The sequence below is a fragment of the Pelecanus crispus genome, chromosome 7 (genome assembly GCF_030463565.1).
Source record: "Pelecanus crispus isolate bPelCri1 chromosome 7, bPelCri1.pri, whole genome shotgun sequence".
Classification (NCBI taxonomy): domain Eukaryota; kingdom Metazoa; phylum Chordata; class Aves; order Pelecaniformes; family Pelecanidae; genus Pelecanus; species Pelecanus crispus.
In genome coordinates this window covers 40105971-40124668 of record NC_134649.1, presented here as the reverse complement: position 1 = coordinate 40124668, position 18698 = coordinate 40105971, and the positions used below count along the sequence as shown (strand labels likewise).

The 18698-nt window shown below is 45.0% G+C and overlaps 1 protein-coding gene across 1 annotated transcript in view; it reads left to right on the top strand.

Annotated features, from left to right (window-relative positions):
• Nucleotides 1-9686: 9686 nt before the first annotated feature.
• Nucleotides 9687-18698, top strand: part of GRIP2 (glutamate receptor interacting protein 2) — a 152925-nt gene continuing 143913 nt past the window's right edge. The window contains exon 1 of the mRNA XM_075713804.1: nucleotides 9687-9840. Within this exon, the coding sequence (XP_075569919.1) occupies nucleotides 9687-9840 (154 nt within the window). The remainder of the gene's footprint in view (nucleotides 9841-18698) is intronic.

Here is an 18698-nt window from a genome sequence, read left to right as displayed (position 1 = left end):
ACTTGGTGTTATTCTTGTCGGCTTCATTTGAGCTCCTTAGCGGGAGGCGGTAGGAGGCTCAGAAAATTCACGTCAAGTCCAATTTGCAGCTCCATGGACCCTTGTGCTTCCAGACCAAGAATGAACTTGCAAGCGTCGGACAGGGCTGAGCAGCCTGTTTAGCCCCACAGTTAGTTTGCCCACTGTGGCATGTGCTTGTAGCGTATGAAGTGAAAACACAACTGCATGCCCTTCTCGTTCAGCCTCCAGCATCCATCTGACTCCCTGCACAGACTAATCCATGAGACAGCTGACTCCATCCCTCCTCTTCTCTCTCCTCCCTGTTGAGATTGCCCTGACAGACCCCCAAACCAGTTTGTTTCTGAGCATTGTCTATGTTGTGTGGACTTGGAAACCTTGGAGAAACATAGCAGAGCCAGGCAGTGGCAAGGCTCCTGTGGATGCCCATGAAAATGGAGCTACTTCTATCAAAAGTTTTCTTAGAACCTGCCAGTCCTTTGAAAAAGAATGTATTTCATCAGAAACCTCCTTTATTTCTGTTCCTTCTTTCTCTACTTGCCCATCTGCTCATTCCCATGCCACTCCTCTCTTTGCCTCTTCCTTTACTTCCATCCTGAAGTTCTGGTACCAAGTGCTGGTATTGGGTTGCCAGCCTCCTGCAAGCAGCCAGAGCTGGCACGTTTTGGGGAAAATGCAAGCCCGTGAAACAGCATGGAAGTGTGAATGCTTCTCTGGGGGCACAGAGGAAGCCGTGAAGCTAAAACATAGTCCTGATAAAATCCATGGAGCTTTTACTGTAATGAAGTTCTTTAGCAAGAACTGTTGTTTGGAGCTGCCATGCAGTGATTATTTTTTTAATAGGAGTTTCAACTTCACCTGGGTGTATCTGTAGTGATTACAGGACTGAACCTAAATGTCTGGGGAGAATATGCTAAACTTCACTGCTGCTGGTGACAGGCTTCAGTAATACCTACCTCTGCAAGCCTAGGGATTTAGACATCTGCTTTATTTGGGCTTCCTGCAAATTACACCCCCAAGGAGTTTAAAGGAATGAAATAATCTATACTGACAGTGCATGGTGTGGAAATGTCCTTCCTTAACCATGCGTGGCTTCAACGTGGAAGTGAAGGCAGATTGATGGCATAGAGCAAGTTGGAATCACACTGAGGTTTGGGTTTGACCTGGGGTAGACACTGGAGAAAGAAGTAGATGGAAGAGGGAAATTTGGTCCAGAAATGTCATTCCTTCCGTTTCTTAACTGTCTGAGAAGCTAGTGAGGTAATTCAGCTCCTTGTACCAGAAGTTCTGCTGTGTTTTCCTTTGCTTTGCAGTGCCATCTTTTCAGAGTATTTAGTTTCAATTCCTTTAGTACCTGACTGGGAAAGCTGAGCCTCTGAACAGCTGCAGTAAGACCATGACTTCATTTCCAGATGGTGTCTCTTGAGAACGTTAAGAAGGTGGCGGGGTTTAGGAGCCGTGAGCTGGCTGCTTCTCACTGGGGATGGCAGCTTCAGGGGTCAGGAGACCCTGTAAGTAATAGGGGGTGATGAGCTGCTGGGAAGCTCTAGCACACAAGCTCAGATCCCAGGTGGAAGCTAAGGGGAGAGGGGGAATGCAGCGAGAAACTTGGGAACAGCCTTCGTCTTGTAGTCCCCATCAGAGCTGAGCCCTGGCTGCAGGAATCCTTAATTTGAAGGAGTGAATGAAGTTGTTTTTCCTCCTAAATAAGTTTAGATCCCTGTATTGCACCCCTGATCACTGTGCCATCTGAGTACTTTGAGGTCTTGAATGTATTTGTGCTCTCAGAAGTATCTTGATGGGGGAATGTGCTCTTAACCTTTAGCTTTTAACTCTTTTTAACTCTTAACCTTTAGTTTTTAGCTGGGTGGTTGATGCAGAAGTCCTGCTGATTGCAAGGGGTTGGCTTGGCACTTTGTGGCATGGCCCATCACCTCACACAGGTCAGAAGTGGTGCCATTCACCTCTCCTTCAGTAAGCCATGGACTTCCCTGATGGCCTTCCCTGACAGGAAAAGGAAAGGTGTTTTGGGGCCAGTTGGCAGCTCTGAGGTCTCTCCATGATCTGGCCAGAGGTCCTCACAGCCTGAGCCATCTGCTGCTTGCAGGAGTCTGTCTCTGGCCTCTGTTTCTTGCTGTAAGCAAGGCAGAGAGAGCTATTTCAACTTGAAATGCTTGGGAGTAGGCTTTGAGAGGCTGATTATTCACAGTCATGCCTGACACTACTGGAGAATAGGGTAGGGTTTGCTCCTCTTCAGCTTTCTGATCTGCAAAATAATAACAACATTTGTTGGTATGAATCCCCTGCGAGGCAGTGAGCTCAGAGCTTGTGTGTGAGGTATGGTGGTGGTCTGTTTGCCTGCAGAACAGAGATGGTTTGGGAGGTGGGAGAGCAAGCCATGCCGACCTCATGCCACTGAAATATGCCACTTTGTCAATGTGTCTTTGGCCTGCTGCAGAGTAAATCTCTTCATAGTTCTCACAAAGAGCTGAACCCCCTGCCTCCATCTGAACTACTGACTAAAATGTGCACTGTTTGTGAGAAGGGCCTTGTTTTACCAGGGTTTGGGCTGAGCCAAACACCTTGTAGTAAAACTTCCCCTGCAGGTAATGCCTCTTCTGCATGGCACCCCCAGTCTGAATTCGGACTGGCAGGGCAGCTTCCAGTTTCATTCCACTGATGGTTCTCTACCCACCCTGTCTTAAAAGCCAGGCATATAACTTAACTCTCTTTGCTGTTTCGTATTTCAGTGATCTCTTGCAGTATTGTTTCTTCTTTCTAGTCCTTCACTTACAAGCTTCAGGGACTCAAGTGAAAGCAGAATTTTGGACACGTGTGTTTGTATACCTTTTGCCTCTGTGAAGGGTTAGAGATCATCCTCCACTAAGAAACCATTGATAAAGGATCAGTCCCTTTAGACTTGGGTACTACTGTGCCACTTGTGATACTTTATACTACTGAAAAACTCCAGTTTCTCTGAACTTGCTTCCTTCTGCAGCTGTCTGCCCGCCTGCATTTGACACAGGATCAGTCTTGTCACCTTTCCAGATTTTTTTTATTGAACCAGGAAAAAAAATTTCAGAGAGGCTGTAGCATGGGAGTGCTGTGAAATGGTACCTGAAAGCGTGAAGTTGTGGCATTGTGGAGCTGAAATTAAACGAGTGGTATCTTGGCATGCAATGTTCCAACTTTCACAAAAGGAGACCCAGAGTTTTGCTTTAAAAATTTTATGTTGGTCTCTCCATTTCCCCTTCCAGTAAAAAAGTGTCTACCTACATGTTCCTGGGCTTGGCTGCAGCATACATTTGGGTCTCTGCTATTCCCGGGGACGCCTAAGACATGTGCCAGTCACCACACGTCATTTTACCCTGCTTTTCCAGGGCTGCCGCTCTCTCCCTACCTAGTGAGGCTTGACAAAGACTATTTAATAGTGCTGTTATGATCGCACAGCAATCTTCAGAGGCCAGAAGGGCACTGCAGGTGCTGGAAGATCTTGTGAACTACTATCAAACAAGTGAAAGAAACGAAGGTAATTGCAGGAAGGGACCTGGGAAAGAAAATGTGCATGTCAAATAAGTTCATATTTTACCCAGACCTGTTTAATCATTTCCTATGATAAATGTTCCCTGGTCTCAGCGTTGTTATTGTTACAGTGAAAATACTGTGGCCACTGTCAGGCACTGAAATTTATTTATGTGGCTGGTACATTTTTTTTGTTGTCTCTACAGCAATTACAGCCCTTCATTAATCCACAGATATTTTTGAACAGATATGTGTTTTCTTGCCCCACAAAATGAAACAAAAAGCTGAATCTGCACCTGGTGCTTTCAAAATTGGGAAGACTTTTAAAGCTATTTGACTTTTTTTTTTTCTTTTTCCTTTGGGCAATTTTAATTCTGAGACAACATTCCCTTGAAATAAGCATGAGCTTAGCATTCTATGAGTGGTTGGAAGTAGCTGTGTGAATCCTTCATTGCTCTGCCAGGCCTGTGCTCTTCTATTGGTTGAAGATTTTGAAATCCCCAACTTTCATTTCTGTAGCTGCAGTCAAGCTGGTAAGATGCTGCGCACAGGTGGCAAACCTCCAACGTTATCCTCTTTCTCTGTTGCCTTGATTTATTGTCATGTTTATTATTTTGTAATAAAGCCAAAACACCAAACCAATTAACTTGAAATGCAGCAGTTGCAAGACACCCAGTGGTTGTCTTCACAAAAGCTTCTCATGATCTTTGAAACAGCTAGAAAATATCTAAGGGAAGGGAGTAAAATGGCAGGGAGTCAGCAGAAAGTTGCAGAGGGGGTCAGTGACATGAAGCCTTACAACAGTGCTGCATGGTGTGATTAATAACTGCAGCAAGCGAGATGGTGTTTTGTGCTGTCTGTAGCCTCACTATGCCTAGCAGAAACTTGGACTTATGCAACAAGCAAAATACATTGTGGTAGCAAAGGATCAGGCAAGGGCTTAGCAGTGAAATAGTGCCTGGAGTAGGATGCATCCCCTTGCTTTTGAGGCATTTGCTCAGTGTTGAATGAGGACATGGTGTGCCCATGGTGTGTCTCTACACTGCAGCAGGCCCACATGTTGCATGTTGATTACCGAGAACTGCGCTGCAGCAGTTGATGCATGGGTTGACCTGTTGACTTGGGGAACTTACTTCCAAGCACTACCTCTGGAGAACAATGCCTTCACTTTTCCCTGAAGGCTGCCTGCTAAAAATCAGGCTAGAGGCTTGGGTATTCTCAGATCTCTCAGCTGTGACTGGGGGCCCCCGGCATAGGCAGATAAAGATGTGTTTCTGCATCCCTTGTTCCGTAGGGTCTTCCTGCTGAAGACCTACCACCCTTTTGTGTTTGTGGCAGATGTGCTGTGCCTATGTTTTATAAAAATTCAGGCAATAGTACTGGCTGCTTGCCTGTTTGAAGTCACCTGGGATGCTCCAACACTAAGAAATACCTAATAATACTGCTGGTTAGGGAGCAGCCTCTTCCATGGGGCGTAGGATGGCTCTGCCATCAGGGGTAGGATTAAACAGGAGCATGAAGCAGAGGAGGATTCTCCAGGCTGAAGTAAAGTGGGAGGCTGTTCTCAGTCTCGTCAGGCAAGAGACAGCCGCTGCGTGCTGCTGACTCACGTAATGACCCTTGTGCTAATGCTGTTCCCTATCATTTAACACAAAAATAATACTGCTAAATTGAGACCAATTTGAAACATGCGTGGTTTGCTTTGGAAAACACTTAATAGCTGCTATACTTTAACTCTAGGACTATGAATGGAAAACGAGGCAGAAGTAAATAGTTTGGATTAACTTAGCAATATTAAAGTGTTATTACTGAACTTTCCTAAATTCTACCCAAATCTTGCCTCAAATCAAACAGCTTCAGATAATTTGTGAGAAGCGGAAGGAGAAGCTAAGTGGGAAGAAAGAGCATGTGATTACCTGAATAGAAACCAAAGTGTTTCCAGTACTCACCGTAGTTAATGAGTTGCTTTGAAGGATTTTCAACCCTTAAATCCTTAGTGCTTAGAGGCATGGATTTTGGCCTTCAAATGCATAGAGAGCAACTTGCTGCTCTGACTGCAGAATAAATTTTGAAAGCAGTGTGAGTGCAATCTACAGGATTAGCAACCAGGCTGGCCATAAAACAGAAATCTTTCCAAAACAGGTTATTAAGAGATCTCCTGATTACTTAATCATGAAAATGTAGCCTACAGGGCCTGGGTGGTTCATGGTGGCTTATTGCCTTTTGTAGTGCCCAGCCAGGCCCTGTTTCAAGAGTGGGGTCAGCAACCTCTCTGCTGCAGACAGCAGCAGCTCTACAGGTGTTCGCACACTAGGGCAGGCAGGAAAATGCAGAATGAGCTGAGTGCAAGTAGCATCTGCAGTCACGGAAGACATGCAAGTTGTAGCTTTGGTCCCTGAGAGCTCATCTTGGCAAAATGCTGAGTTGCTCCACGCTGTCTTGCTTTCCTGCTGCTCACTGTATTGCTGCAGCTCTCTAAAATATTAATTAGATGAGAAGGGGATTGCCTTCAGATGACTCTCTATAGCATTGCTTGCTGGATTGAGAGTCTGGGCTGCATTACAGCCCCAAATTCATGTGTTCTTATAGAAGTGGTAATGGTGACTCAGTATGGACAACAACTTGAATTGGTTATGTCAGCTCTAACTAATGACACTGAAGACCAATAAAGTGACTTTTAGATTGGTTTGGCATTATTAGTCTCATTATTAATTATGTAGACATGACAGCAGCATTAGTGCTAGTATTAACCATCAAAATAAAATGGAATTGTACTCATAAATCTCACTGATGAGGAATACGTGAAGGATTACAGCTGTTCTCCAAAGGAGAGGAGAAGAAATAGAGTGAGTCTGGGGTCAGAGTAAGATGGAGATGGGGGAAAAGTTTGGGGTAGGATACCAGTATGCTGAAGATTGTGCAAAGAAAGAGCCTGAGCAAAGGGGAGCAGGACTAGGGGTGAAGTCTGGCCCTGCCCTGGGTGGATAAGGTTGGGTTCTCCTGCTTGTCACCAGGAATTATGGACCTGATCACCCTTGAACCCTGCTGCCTTCATAGTGCTTCCCCCTTCCCTTTGGGACTGTGCTGCCAGTTCGATATCTAACCTGGAAACCACTGCAAAGTTTCCTCTGTTGTGTGAGGCTGGGACAAGCACCCTGCCTATCTCCCAGGGTGCTTGTGAAAGCCTTAATGCTGGTGAAGAGCACAGGGATACCACAAATGGCAGAGATCAATGCAAGCTGGGATGAGCACTTGTCAGGAGCAGGCTTTGATTTGGGTGCTGCCAGTGGACAGGAGCCTTGGGAAGCAGGCACATCTGTCCTGCTCTGGACAGGAGGCAGGGAGATCCTTGCTCAGCAGAAGAGCTGCCTTTGCTTCTGGGTAGCTGAGCCAGCTCTGACCATGGTAAACTGCTGAGATGAGGCAGTGCAAATTATCTCCCACCCTGGAGAAAGGTGGAAGAAGAATAATCCCAGAGGGATGTGTGGAAACAGCAGTTTCCTGGGGTGGTGCAATTTGCACAGTGCAGCTTGTCTGTGGCCCTAGCTCATTAAAATCTGGGCTTTAATGAGCTGAGAAGACTGCATCCGCCAAAGCTTGCTGTTGGGGTCTGCTCTGCGGCAGTGCTGATGTGGCCACGTATGGGTGTGAGAGTTCAGGCCTGAAAGGGTTAACTGAGGCTGGCGGTGGCTGTCACTGGTGGGCCATGCTCTGCTCTGTGTTGGCCTTCACATGGCAGTGGTGGGCATGGGTTGCATCTTGCTCAGCGGTGAGAGTAATGGCTCTATTTATAATGCCTTAAATGAAGTGCATGATAATTTAATTTGTACATCCATTAATACTATCTACTGCAGGGTTTGTTCTTAATTATATCACTCTAAATTGAGTTTTAGCTGTATTAATGGGCTCTCAGTCCTGCTGCCAGGCACAGCCATGTCCATCCCACACATGGTTGCTTGGAAAAGGACCTTTCCATTCCACTAACCCCACTGCCCTGGTTGGAGAGAGCTCCTCCCAAGCTGACAGTCATTGCCCCAAAATCACCTTTTCTCCCTGAAATGGCCAGGAGACAATCACAATGGATCTTTCCTTGGCATCAGTATGGGAGATAGGACAGTGTTGATGACTCCCTCTGCAGGGTCCAAGGGCAATAGGGTCCTGTGGGACCTGTAGCCCGAGGGCCAGGAGCTACCTCAGCTCCCAAAGTTTTCCAAGGGAAGATCATCCTGCAGATAGGATCCAGGCATCCAAATACCTTTGTAGGTTGGCCCAGGTTGACCTGGCTATTAGTGAACTGATAATCTGCCTCTGCCATTTGTTCCCATGGGTATGAGTGAGTTAATAAGCATCTCTTAACCAGACCATGAGACATGACTTTACAGCCTGAGAAGCCAGCAGTAAAGGTGTGTGTTTCTGTCGTGGTTTAGTCCCAGCCAGCAACTCAGTACCACGCAGCCGCTCGCTCACTCCCCCTACCCCGATGGGATGGGGGAGAGAATCGGAGGAGTAAGAGTGAGAAACACTCCTGGGTTGAGATAAGAATAGTTTAATAATTAAAATAAAATAAAGTAAAATAATAATAACAACAATATAATAATAATAACAGTAATAATAATATACAAAGCAAGTGATGCACAATGCAATTGCTCACCACCCGACAACCGATACCCAGACAGTTCCCGAGCAGCGGTCGCTGCTCCCCGGCCAACCCCCCCCAGTTTATATACTGAGCATGACGTCATATGGTATGGAATAGCCCTTTGGTCAGTTTGGATCAACTATTCTGGCTGTGCCCCCTCCCAGTTTCTTGTGCGCCTGGCAGAGCATGGGAAGCTGAAGAAGTCCTTGACTAGCATAAGCAGTACTCAGCAACAACTAAAAACATCAGCATGTTATCAACATTCTTCTCCTACTAAATCCAAAACACAGCACTATGCCTGCTGCTAGGAAGAAAATTAACTCTATCCCAGCCGAAACCAGGACAGTTTCTCAGCTGCCTGAGTCCCAGGCAGCCTTTCTCAAGCACACAGGGTTATTTTTCACTTACCCTCCTGACTCTGAAAACTGTCATTTACCAAACAAAATTATTCTTTCAAGGAGAGCACTCTTCTTAACCCCCACCCGCGCCTTGGTTTGCAATGCCAGGATGGCAATAGCAGAAAGGACTCTGAGCTCCATCTTTGGAGATTGCCGTGGATGGGAGATCATGTCAGAGCTTCCTGCATGGGGTTCTTGCATCCTTCTCAGTGGTTTGGCTGGTGTCTGACAGCAGCTGTGGCCATGGGTGGACGCTGAAGGCTGCATGTTGTTGTCCATTAAAGTCTGTTTAAAAACATTAGGGGGTCATTTAAAAACATTTAGAGGCTCTAAATTATTTGAAAAGTTTAGAGCGCCTAAACTTTTGACATAGGGAAAGAAGCTATTTGCAGTGATGTATTCAGTGTGCTAAAAATGTCTTGACTAACCACTTCACCTCACAGTGCCTCAGTGTCTGCAGGAAACTGGGGAAATTACTTGCCTCCTTCCAAAGATGTTGGTGAGAAAGCGATTGCTGAAAGGTGCTGGATAAATGTGAGTGAGTATGCAAGTCCAGGAAAGTAAAGGTTCATTCCTACATTCCTAACCGCACAGTTATTTAGCATTTCTTATAGATGCAGATATTATTTGCTGTCTGCATTAGCTATTTCTAATCTTTGAATTGAAGCCAGAATTCTTTGAGTCACTGCTTTTTCTGAGCTGATGCTGGCTCTTTTGCCTGAGGAGCATTTGAAATCTGCCAGAATGCATGTATTGTCGAAAACAGAAATTGAAAACCCTAAACAGAATCTGCTGCCCCTGTGAGTTACGAGCTTTCCCAAGTCATCAGGGAGAAGAAATGCCTGCTCTCGTTGTCTGTAAGAGCTGTGGATGGACAGAGGCAAAATAAATCCTTCTCTCTCCTTCCCCCCTCCCGCCGCCACCCAAAACTCTCTCTTTGGGTGGAAAGAAGCTTTTGACACAGGCACACGCATGCATACACACACGAGCGCTTTCGTGCCTCCCAGTGACCTGCCTGCTTCTAGCTGTCCCTCCTTCCCGGGGAGCTGGCGCTGCTGAGAGACAGGAGTCGGGGAGATCCCATCCCCTCTCTGTGACTCTGAGACCAAATGAGTAAAGTGAACAAGGTTCTGAAGATCCTTAAGAAGTCATCGAAGAGGAGGAAGAGATGGAAAGAGGAGCTGAAGGTGGAGGAGGAAGGGGAGAGCCAGGAACTCCGTGACCCAGGTGGTTTGTGCCGCCTGCATCTCTGTTGTACCAGTGGTAAGGAAACAGGAGTGCTCCTGCTCGCCTGGAGATAACGTGCCTGTTTGATATCCATTGCTTACGTGACAGGAGAGCTTCCTACAGCCAGCCACTGCTGTCGTGCTTTTCAAGGGCTGAAAAATATTGGTGGGAGAAGTGGTAAGGGCAGGGAACTGGGACTCCTGCGTCTCCTTTATAAACCTTCCCTTGATTGCGAGGGTGGCATTTTGCACGTCTGTGGATTGGGGACAGCGGGGAGTCTTCTATCCAGTGGGTTGGTGTTCCTAAAAGTGGAGGGAGAACGTGTCACTCTCAGTGGAGTTTCTTGTTTGATGTGTGTTTTTGCGTTTTGAGATATTTAAGCCTGCATGTTTATGATGTATATTTGTACAAGAGAAAAGCAATGGGAAATGGACAAATTTAGGTTGCCAGTGTTCTGAGGGATGCTTTTGTCTGCAGGAAGGTGCTATGGCCAAAGTTGGTCTGGACCCAGGTCTGTTATATCCACCCTTATCTTCCAAGCAAACTATGCTCTGTCTGTAATATCATTGAAAATGAATCTGGCTTTAGTCTGTCTGTAAAAAAGCCAGACAAGAAAAGGTGAGAACATGAAAAAAGGGCATTTACAGTATTCAGACATGTCCTGAGCATGCTTGAACTCTCTGCCAGTGGCCATGACCCAGGAGAGGAAAATGTGAAGGGCTGTGCACTTGGCCACCAGGCTCAGCTTCCTGTATTCTGCACTGCCAGTGTGCAAGGGATAGGAAGCGCTTATGAAACTACACTTAAGATGAAGCTGCGCTCATATCTAATGTAGGTCACTGTTCTTTTCACTGTCACATTTGGTCGTTTGTTTGTAATAGCATTGTTGCAGCTTTTGAACATTTTATGGGCTTGCTCTTTTTCACGCACCTAATTCTGTTGAGCTGCTTTTCTGACCCTGTCCTGGAGCGTCTGATGGCCCTGTTCTTACAGGGCCCCAGGCAGCTGGATGGCTTCATTTACAGCTGGAGACCTGGGGTACAGAGGTTTTATTGGGCTTGCACAAGGTTACACAGATTGGGGCAGGGCTGGGTGCTGGCTTCTGAGCTTGAGGCCTGACCCAGTGCCATGATAAGCAATACTGGTGACTGTCCTGCTCTCAGCTTCAACTTCTACGTGAAAAATGCTTTCTGCGAAAAATCTGTGTTGCAAAGGTGGTTCAGGTCAAATGGGTGAGTGATAGAAAGCCAGCAAATACTGAGATGGAGGTGGTATGCACAGCTCAGACTGTCCCTTTGTGCTTTCATGTGTAATGACTTCTTTAATTACATTGTGGTGACCAGGAGATCATACTCTAGCACATCTTGACGTCTTTCTCTGTGACCTGGGTCAGGCCTAAAGCCAGCCAGCCTAGAGGATGTTTAACTGGGCTGCCCATAACCCCACTGGAGGATTCTTTAGCAACCTCTTTCTTGGGTCCCTTGAGGTCTCCGTGTTTCTTTCAGTGATAAGCTACTGTGAGAACAGGACATCCTTCCTAACTGGGTGGTCTTTGCTTGTAGGGTTTAATTGGATTTCATTTACTCATCTATTCATTCATTTTGCTTCCAGTTGCCCACAGTTTCTCCTGTCTTACCTCTTCAGGTTGTTCAAGAGTCTGAGATCTGTTTTTGCCACCTTTTTTTTTTTCTAGTGAAACATACTCAAATATTTTTGCTTAAACTTTTCATTATATTCCTTACATCATCTTTAGTTAAAATTGATCAACAGATAAGAAAGGAAATTAAAAACTGAAGATGTTTAGGTATCAAAAAAACAAGGAGGCAGTGGAAAATGTTAGCTAGCCCTGAATTGACAGTTACTACTATTGTTAACCTTTTGTGTATTTTACTTTATCTTTTTAATAAGCAGTTGTTAGCTGAGAAGATTCACACCCAGCCCTGAGCTTTCCTGCTGCCTGGGAACATGGTCCCATCAGAATTGAGATTTACATTCAGTTCACATCCTTCTAACCATCTGCTAAGCTTTTGGGTGCTGACCTGAGAGACTGAGTGCTTTGATTATTTTTTATTTATTTGGTTATTCTTTTTTTATCAAAAGAATGAAACATCTTTTGAACCTGCAGTTAATGCCTACCTGTATAGACAACACACTAGGTAGGTGGCCTGGGTCTGTCTCAGCTGGACATGCAGGGTAGACCTCTTCCTCTGAGCTATGTGTCCAGGCTGCTTAGCAGGGAAAGGAGAGGAATCGATGCTTCTCAACCCAAAATAGACATCTCGAACCTGAGGGATGAATGATTTTTTGGATATCCTGTTCCTCTCCATTGACTGTACAGGAAGCATAGGTGACTAGCTAAGATGAAGATGTCTCACGTGGGCTGACTCTATGCGGCTTGTAGGGTTTTTGGGATGTGAATGTGTAACGGTCTAAGAAAGTTCTGGCTTTACTACCTGGATATGCTTCAGGTGGAGCGACCTTCTTTCACAGTCTCTGCTACTCTGGAACAGTTTGTGAGCCTGAGGCTTTGTAAAGAGCTGAACCAATGGCTTTTTTTCCTAAATGCAAGATAGACAGTGGGTTAATGCCCCTTCTGCCATCTAGACAACAGTGATAGAGATGGATTGCCAGGAAAAAAAGCATCTGTAAAGGCAAATGGGGAGAAAAATAGTGCATTCCTGCAGTTGGGTTCTCTGCTGGCAGTTATTCCAGCCAGTTATATCTCCACAATAAAATGTAAATGAATGCAATCATTTATTTTGCAGCCTGGAGGCCTAGTGGTATGAAAAGATAAGAGAGCATTTTCCATTGTTTATATGGTGGAGGTGGCTCTTCTGCATCTGCTACTGTCTCTCTGATACCTTGGCAGCATCTAAATGTTGCTTGTATTATTAAAACCACATATATGGAATTCTAATATCTTAAACAGATTAGTATGGTGTTTACAGAAGTGTCAGCCAGCCCCCACTCCCTGCAGGCTCTTGGCATTTGTGTGCCTTCTTCAGGAGCAGTGCACAGAAAGCAGCAATGCCATCAGCTGGTCCAGGACTGGTAAAAAAGCAGTTTGTGCAAAGACACGAGGCAAGGAGTAATGGGCCTGTAATCTGTGCGGTTGTTACTGGTTGGATGGATGAGCAGGAGGGATTGAGGGATGCCAGTGAGCTGCTCCTCCGGAGCCTGGGGAGGGGGAACAAAGGGAGGATGGAGAACAATAGGACACGGCAGTGGCATTGGGGTAATCTCTGATTGTATTTAGGCATGTTTAATTGGCTTGTCAGTTTTTCACATCTCATGCATTTTCATAAGAATTCCTCTTTGCCTCTCATTTTATCTTCTTGTAGCTCCTTGGATTTCCCCATGGACAGTCTCTCCAGATTTCTTTGTTTTGTTCCCCCTCCTATTTCAGAGCAGTGCTGAGTTGCCTGGCTTTTTGGTGTCTAAACAGCAGAAAGACAGATTCAGCAAAGGGGCTGTTTGGGAAAATCTCATGTTATCCTCAACAGAGGGAGAAATTTGGTATGGGAGGGGGGGATTGTCGTTGACCTAGACACATGTGCGATCTATCATAGCTCTCTTTGCAGTGGACTAGGGCTCTGAATATAAACCCACATCCCAGTCATGTGTAATGCTTTGGGGAATTAAAATTTATGCTGGAGATCTTTTAATTTTTTTTTTTTCCTCTGGTCTCTCTGAAAGCTAAGATACATTTATTCTTCTGACTTTCCACCCAGTATTGGCTACCTTAGAAATACAGAGCTACTCAACTTCTAGGTTAAATAAATATATTCAAAGGGACGTTGCTCAGCCTTTCAGATCATCTGTGTTAAACTCCTACCCTTCCATTGCTAAGTGGTGCCAGACCTAGTTGCTTCATCCTCCCACAAGAAATCCCCCAGGCACATAATTAAAACCAAGCCATCCTTGTAAAGCCACTGGCTGAGCTCCCCAGAATTGTTCCTGCATTTCTTGTGGCTTTGAAGTTCATGAGCGCTGGGGCTTGGAGGGACTTGAGGACCCACAGAGATGCAGCCCTGGCAGGCAAGGGAGATCAGGCGCTGCAGTGATCACTGACGGACTCCTCTCACAGCCAGTCTTGTCCCACCTGATCCCTGGGGTGAAGACAAACATCTGCAGATAGGTGCCTGGCCCAGAATTGGACCACATCAACAAAAGAGTCCAAAACTACATGGCCAGGCTGTCCAGAGGGTTTGGGTGCTTTAGGTACCTTTGGACCTGATGAAACTTGGTAGCCTTTCAGAAATGTCTCATCATCAGGATTTGGGTGCTGGTGCTCTGGGCATCATGGGGCAAAGCTCATGAGAAGGCAGTGGGGTGTCCCAGACCCTGGGAAGGGAAAGAGATGGGAAGAGCTGCAGGTGGTGGTGGAGGCCGGGGATGGGCATCTCCCCCTTGTCTGCTTTGGAAGAGGCACCTATGCCTTATGCCAGCAGAAGAGCAGCTGCCAAAAGGCCCTCTGTGTCCCATCAGCGGGGTTGTTTTCACATGGCTTTTATGCATTTCATGATGACAGTTTGGTTTGTGGCAATTTATTGTCCTGTAGGGTTGTCTCCTCTGTTTATATCCCATGGGTCTCGTTGTACAGCAGTAAATTGTTGTAAAGCTGATAGTTTAGTTTCCAGCTATAAATTCAGATGCTGGAAAAAGAGATTTGTGTATTCCTATGCCTCTCTTCTTCGAATGTGGCTGTTCATAGAGCTCCGTGTTCCCCCAGATGTGAATATGTCGTTTGGTAAAAGCAGTGATAACTAAAATAGTGTCTTGAGGAACCTCTAAATAAATGCTTGATGTTTTTATATGGGAATGCAGGAGGTGAATTGATTTGGACAAGGCTGTACATCAGGGAAGGGGGACAGACAGGAAAAGGAAAAAAGATCCTTTTGGCAGAGCATCGGCACAAGGCTGGGTGTACATGTGCTGCGCTATTTGGTCCTGGTCATGGTCTAGAGACTGTGCTGGAGTACTGCAAGCAGCAGTCGAGCAACTGAGGTTTAAACTGCTGCAGGTCCTGGGACAACTCTGAGACCTGGCACCAAGTGTTCTGCTAGTGGGACCAGTATTGTTGCTGGTGGAAAGGGAAAAACCTAAGAGCAGGAATTAATGTGTGGCTCTGAAGAAGTCAGGGTTAATAGCATCGAGGCAGGGATATTTGTAGATAAAGGCAAAGGATCCTGAAAAGGGCAGCAGGCTGGAGACCCTAATAATCCTCTCTACACCTGTGCCCAACGGTAGTGAGTGTACTGTAGATGAAGCAGTTATTAGCAGTTATGCTTGTATCACAAGATATAAACCAGTCTATTGAGCTAGAAAGAGTTGCCCTTTTTCAGCCTTTTGAAGTGATTTCCCTTGTGGTGACCAGCAGAAGGAGAAAGCTGTATTTCCGAAGTGGAGCCTGGTGCCCTTTCAAAGCCCCAGCATCTCCAATCTCCCTCTTTGCTAATGGGGTCATGGAGCTGCATTATTTATAGCTCCTCCTGGGCACCCCACTTGCACATCCTGCAGTGGCTGTGGAAAGGGGATTGCTGGCGTACACTGGAGATTCAAAGGTGATGAAGAGCTCACAAATGGTTATAGGATCTCTAGCTTCCAGCAAAGACAATTGTACAAAGAAAGCTTTCAATCAAACAGAATCAACCCATTGTAACAAAACATAAATTTTGTGGTGAAAATATTCTGTTTCAACATTTTCAGCAATTAAACCCTTCTTCATCCGGACTGTTTGGTACTAGAAAATGATCAGCTGATAACATCCTCTTTAGAATAAAGACAAATGTTTTTGTGTCTTTGCTGAAGGCTAATATTTACAGAAAGAAAAAGGAAAGTAGATGAGTTCCTTAAATATCTGTAATCTTGCCTCCATAAATATACTTCCTTACTGTTAAGCTTTCCATGAATTTCTGCGTGCCTCTTTCTCATCTTTCATATAACGCTAAGTACTAGAGAGTGGCTAAATCAAAGCTGTGGGTTTCAGCTTTGAGGACTGGAGTGGTCAGATTCAGGCCAGTCCTTCCGTCTTGGGGTCACCTGTAGTAAATGCCAAGGAAGTGGGTAAGAGTGAAAATGTGTAATGGGACAGAAAGTCTTTCTCTTCAAAAGCAAATATGTAAATGCTCATATGGTTAGAGATGGCATCCACACCTCACTTGCTTATCAAGCAGTTGTAGAAGCTGGGTAGTTTAGTCCTTTTAGTAGCTGGATCTTGAATTAGTCTGTGGATGAGACAAGCACAGGTGAGCCTGGAGGCCAGCTGCTTGATTTCCTAGGGAAGCAGAGACATGTGCTGAACTAACTTCTCTGTAGCATTTGCTTTGGCAGCTTTTTGCAGATGAATAATAAAAATAAGTAAGTAAAGCCAGGTAGCACAGGAGTTTTAGAAAACTCCAGGCAGCACCTTTCCTCTGATCAATCTGAAGCCCCGCCTATAGGGTGCATCAATACTGAGTTTGGAGCAAAGTATTTTCCTGCTCATTCAGCTGATGATGGGACCAATCCATTAGTAATGACATGCAAACAGAGAGTGAGAGTTTCAGTCTCCCTGACTATAAAATGCAGCTTTGATATTGTTTTTAGATGTCAACATAAAATAAGGCATTAGCTGAATTGTAGCCTTTGCAAAAGGCTGGGATGAGTTTGGCATTGCTAGTTAGGGAAATGAATGTGGCAATTCCTGGATGAGGGAAATGTACGGTATTTGGGGTAGGAAAGTAGTTCAGAAATAGGAATAATAAATGAGGTCTGAAGAGAGTAGACATGGGAGCTGGAGTTCTCAAAGCCTCCTTTCCCCTGGATGGCAAAAGTAAATATCTCCCCTAGAGGGAAGTATTAAAGTCATGGTAAGTGCTTTTCAAAATACCACCCGTCAGTGAGATTTCATCCATTTTTAATTATGCCATCATGATGATAATTACTATGATTTAGGCATTTCCAAACAACTCTCTAGTTAATTATGGGTGCAGTCAATTCTTGGAAGAGTGAGTGTTGGGTCACCTCTGTGATGACGCAGCTTTGGGTCTGATAACCATAGGGGCTGGCAAATCTGCACCTACTGTCGAACGAGGTAAGAAAATCAGGCCTCGTGTGAATGGAAAAAAATTTACTAATGAGTTTTCAGATGGAGATATGTATTTAATTAGGACTGGGCTCAGTTCCCTACTCTGCTGTTGGCTCCCAGTTCTATACTGGGCAAACCACTGATGGGCAAGTTTTCTGCCAGGGTAAACTGGTGTGGCCATTTTGCAGACAAGAAAGCATTGCCAGTTATATGCGGCAGTGGATGCGGTCATTAGGTTTGATGGTGGACGAGGATAATTTATCTTGATGTCCTGTAAAAACACAGGCCAAAACCTTCATCTGTGTATCCCTAGTAACTTGGACAAAGCCAAGGCAAACCTTCTGGTTGGTTTTCTGGAAGGCAGACATGTGGTTTTGATTTAAGGAGACCAGAACACAGACAACGTGCTCTTTCCCCGAGTAATTTGTTCTTGTGAGTTAAACACCTTTCCTGCTATTATTTTGGAAAAGGGATCTTGTCTATAACAGTTTAAAATAGAGACAATTGTACTTCTCTTGGGCCATTTGTTCTCTGTCTTCTCTACTCAAACCACACTTGGTGTGATACAGGAATATTTGTACAATGCAGGCAAAATGAGCCCCCAGATGAGGTCTCTATAAGCAACCAGAATATTGGTGCAGTGTTTAATGATAATAAATTTCAATTTCATGGGTCCTCCTTGAACACTCTGCTATCGATTAATAGTAGTTTAACTTGGAACTTTCAACCTTTTGCTTAGAAAACAAAGTAGTTTTTTACTGGGTGCTAAATATCAGTAACAGCAAGCCTGCCAGCACAAACATGCTACTTAAAATTGTATGTGTATTTCCTAGCAGAAACAGTACTGATTCTGCACGATTATTTAAAATTTCCTAATGTAACATGTCTAAAGCGAGGCTGTTTCATTTCAAAGCTAAGCTGTATGTTGCAGTGACTGCAGCTTTCCTATCATCTTTTTGGGGGCTGGGAGGACTGATGGTGCTCTGTAAGTAACTGTTAGATGTGTGTAGTATCTTTTAACTGTGCTCACAGTAAAAGACTGCAGCTGGCACTTAAACTGGGTAAGGAGAACCTGCTTAAAAGGGAAATGACTTTTGGCCTTTGGCATACTAACTTGTCTCGGGCTATTAGTAGCTAATTGCTTCATTAGCACAACAGCAACGTAAAATACAGTGAGAAGACTGTTGGGAGTAGGTACATGAAGGCGTAGCGTGACCCCCGTCTAGGCTAGCATCTGCAGTCAGCATTTGCAAGAGGCTTTCGTTCTTCTAAGTAAATTGGCAGTCAGAGCGAGTGGCAATACAGCACATGGAGATAAGACTATTTTAATTTCTTGCTTCAGGAGACTCAGCTGTCTTCTTGGAAAGACTGATGCCTTGTCCATGGATTCGCAGATTGAACAAACATACTCTACCATTTAATTATTAAAGAACGGCTTCAGCATTTCTTGGCAAAATAAACTGTGGTCTTAGGTTGAATCCTGGCAACAGTGTTCCACCTGCAAGACCACACTTCTTACCATGGGGAATAAGCAGTACCACTTTGGTCACTACTCTTTGGGATAACACAGCTCTCATAACCCTATTTCCAAATGTATACAATATTTTCTTGCAATTAAATAGCTGCTGCTATTTACTACTACTGCAGCAGCATTTCTAAGTAGGGACCTGGCTTCTCTTATGATCTGTTGTGCAGAAGCAGGAAAAAAAGATGGGGCTGAGCATCAAGCACCTGAGCTTTTGGTTTGCTGTGAATGCTGATAAGACTGCAGCATCACCAGTGAAATACTACCAGGGAAAAATATAAGAATGCTTTTACACAGGAA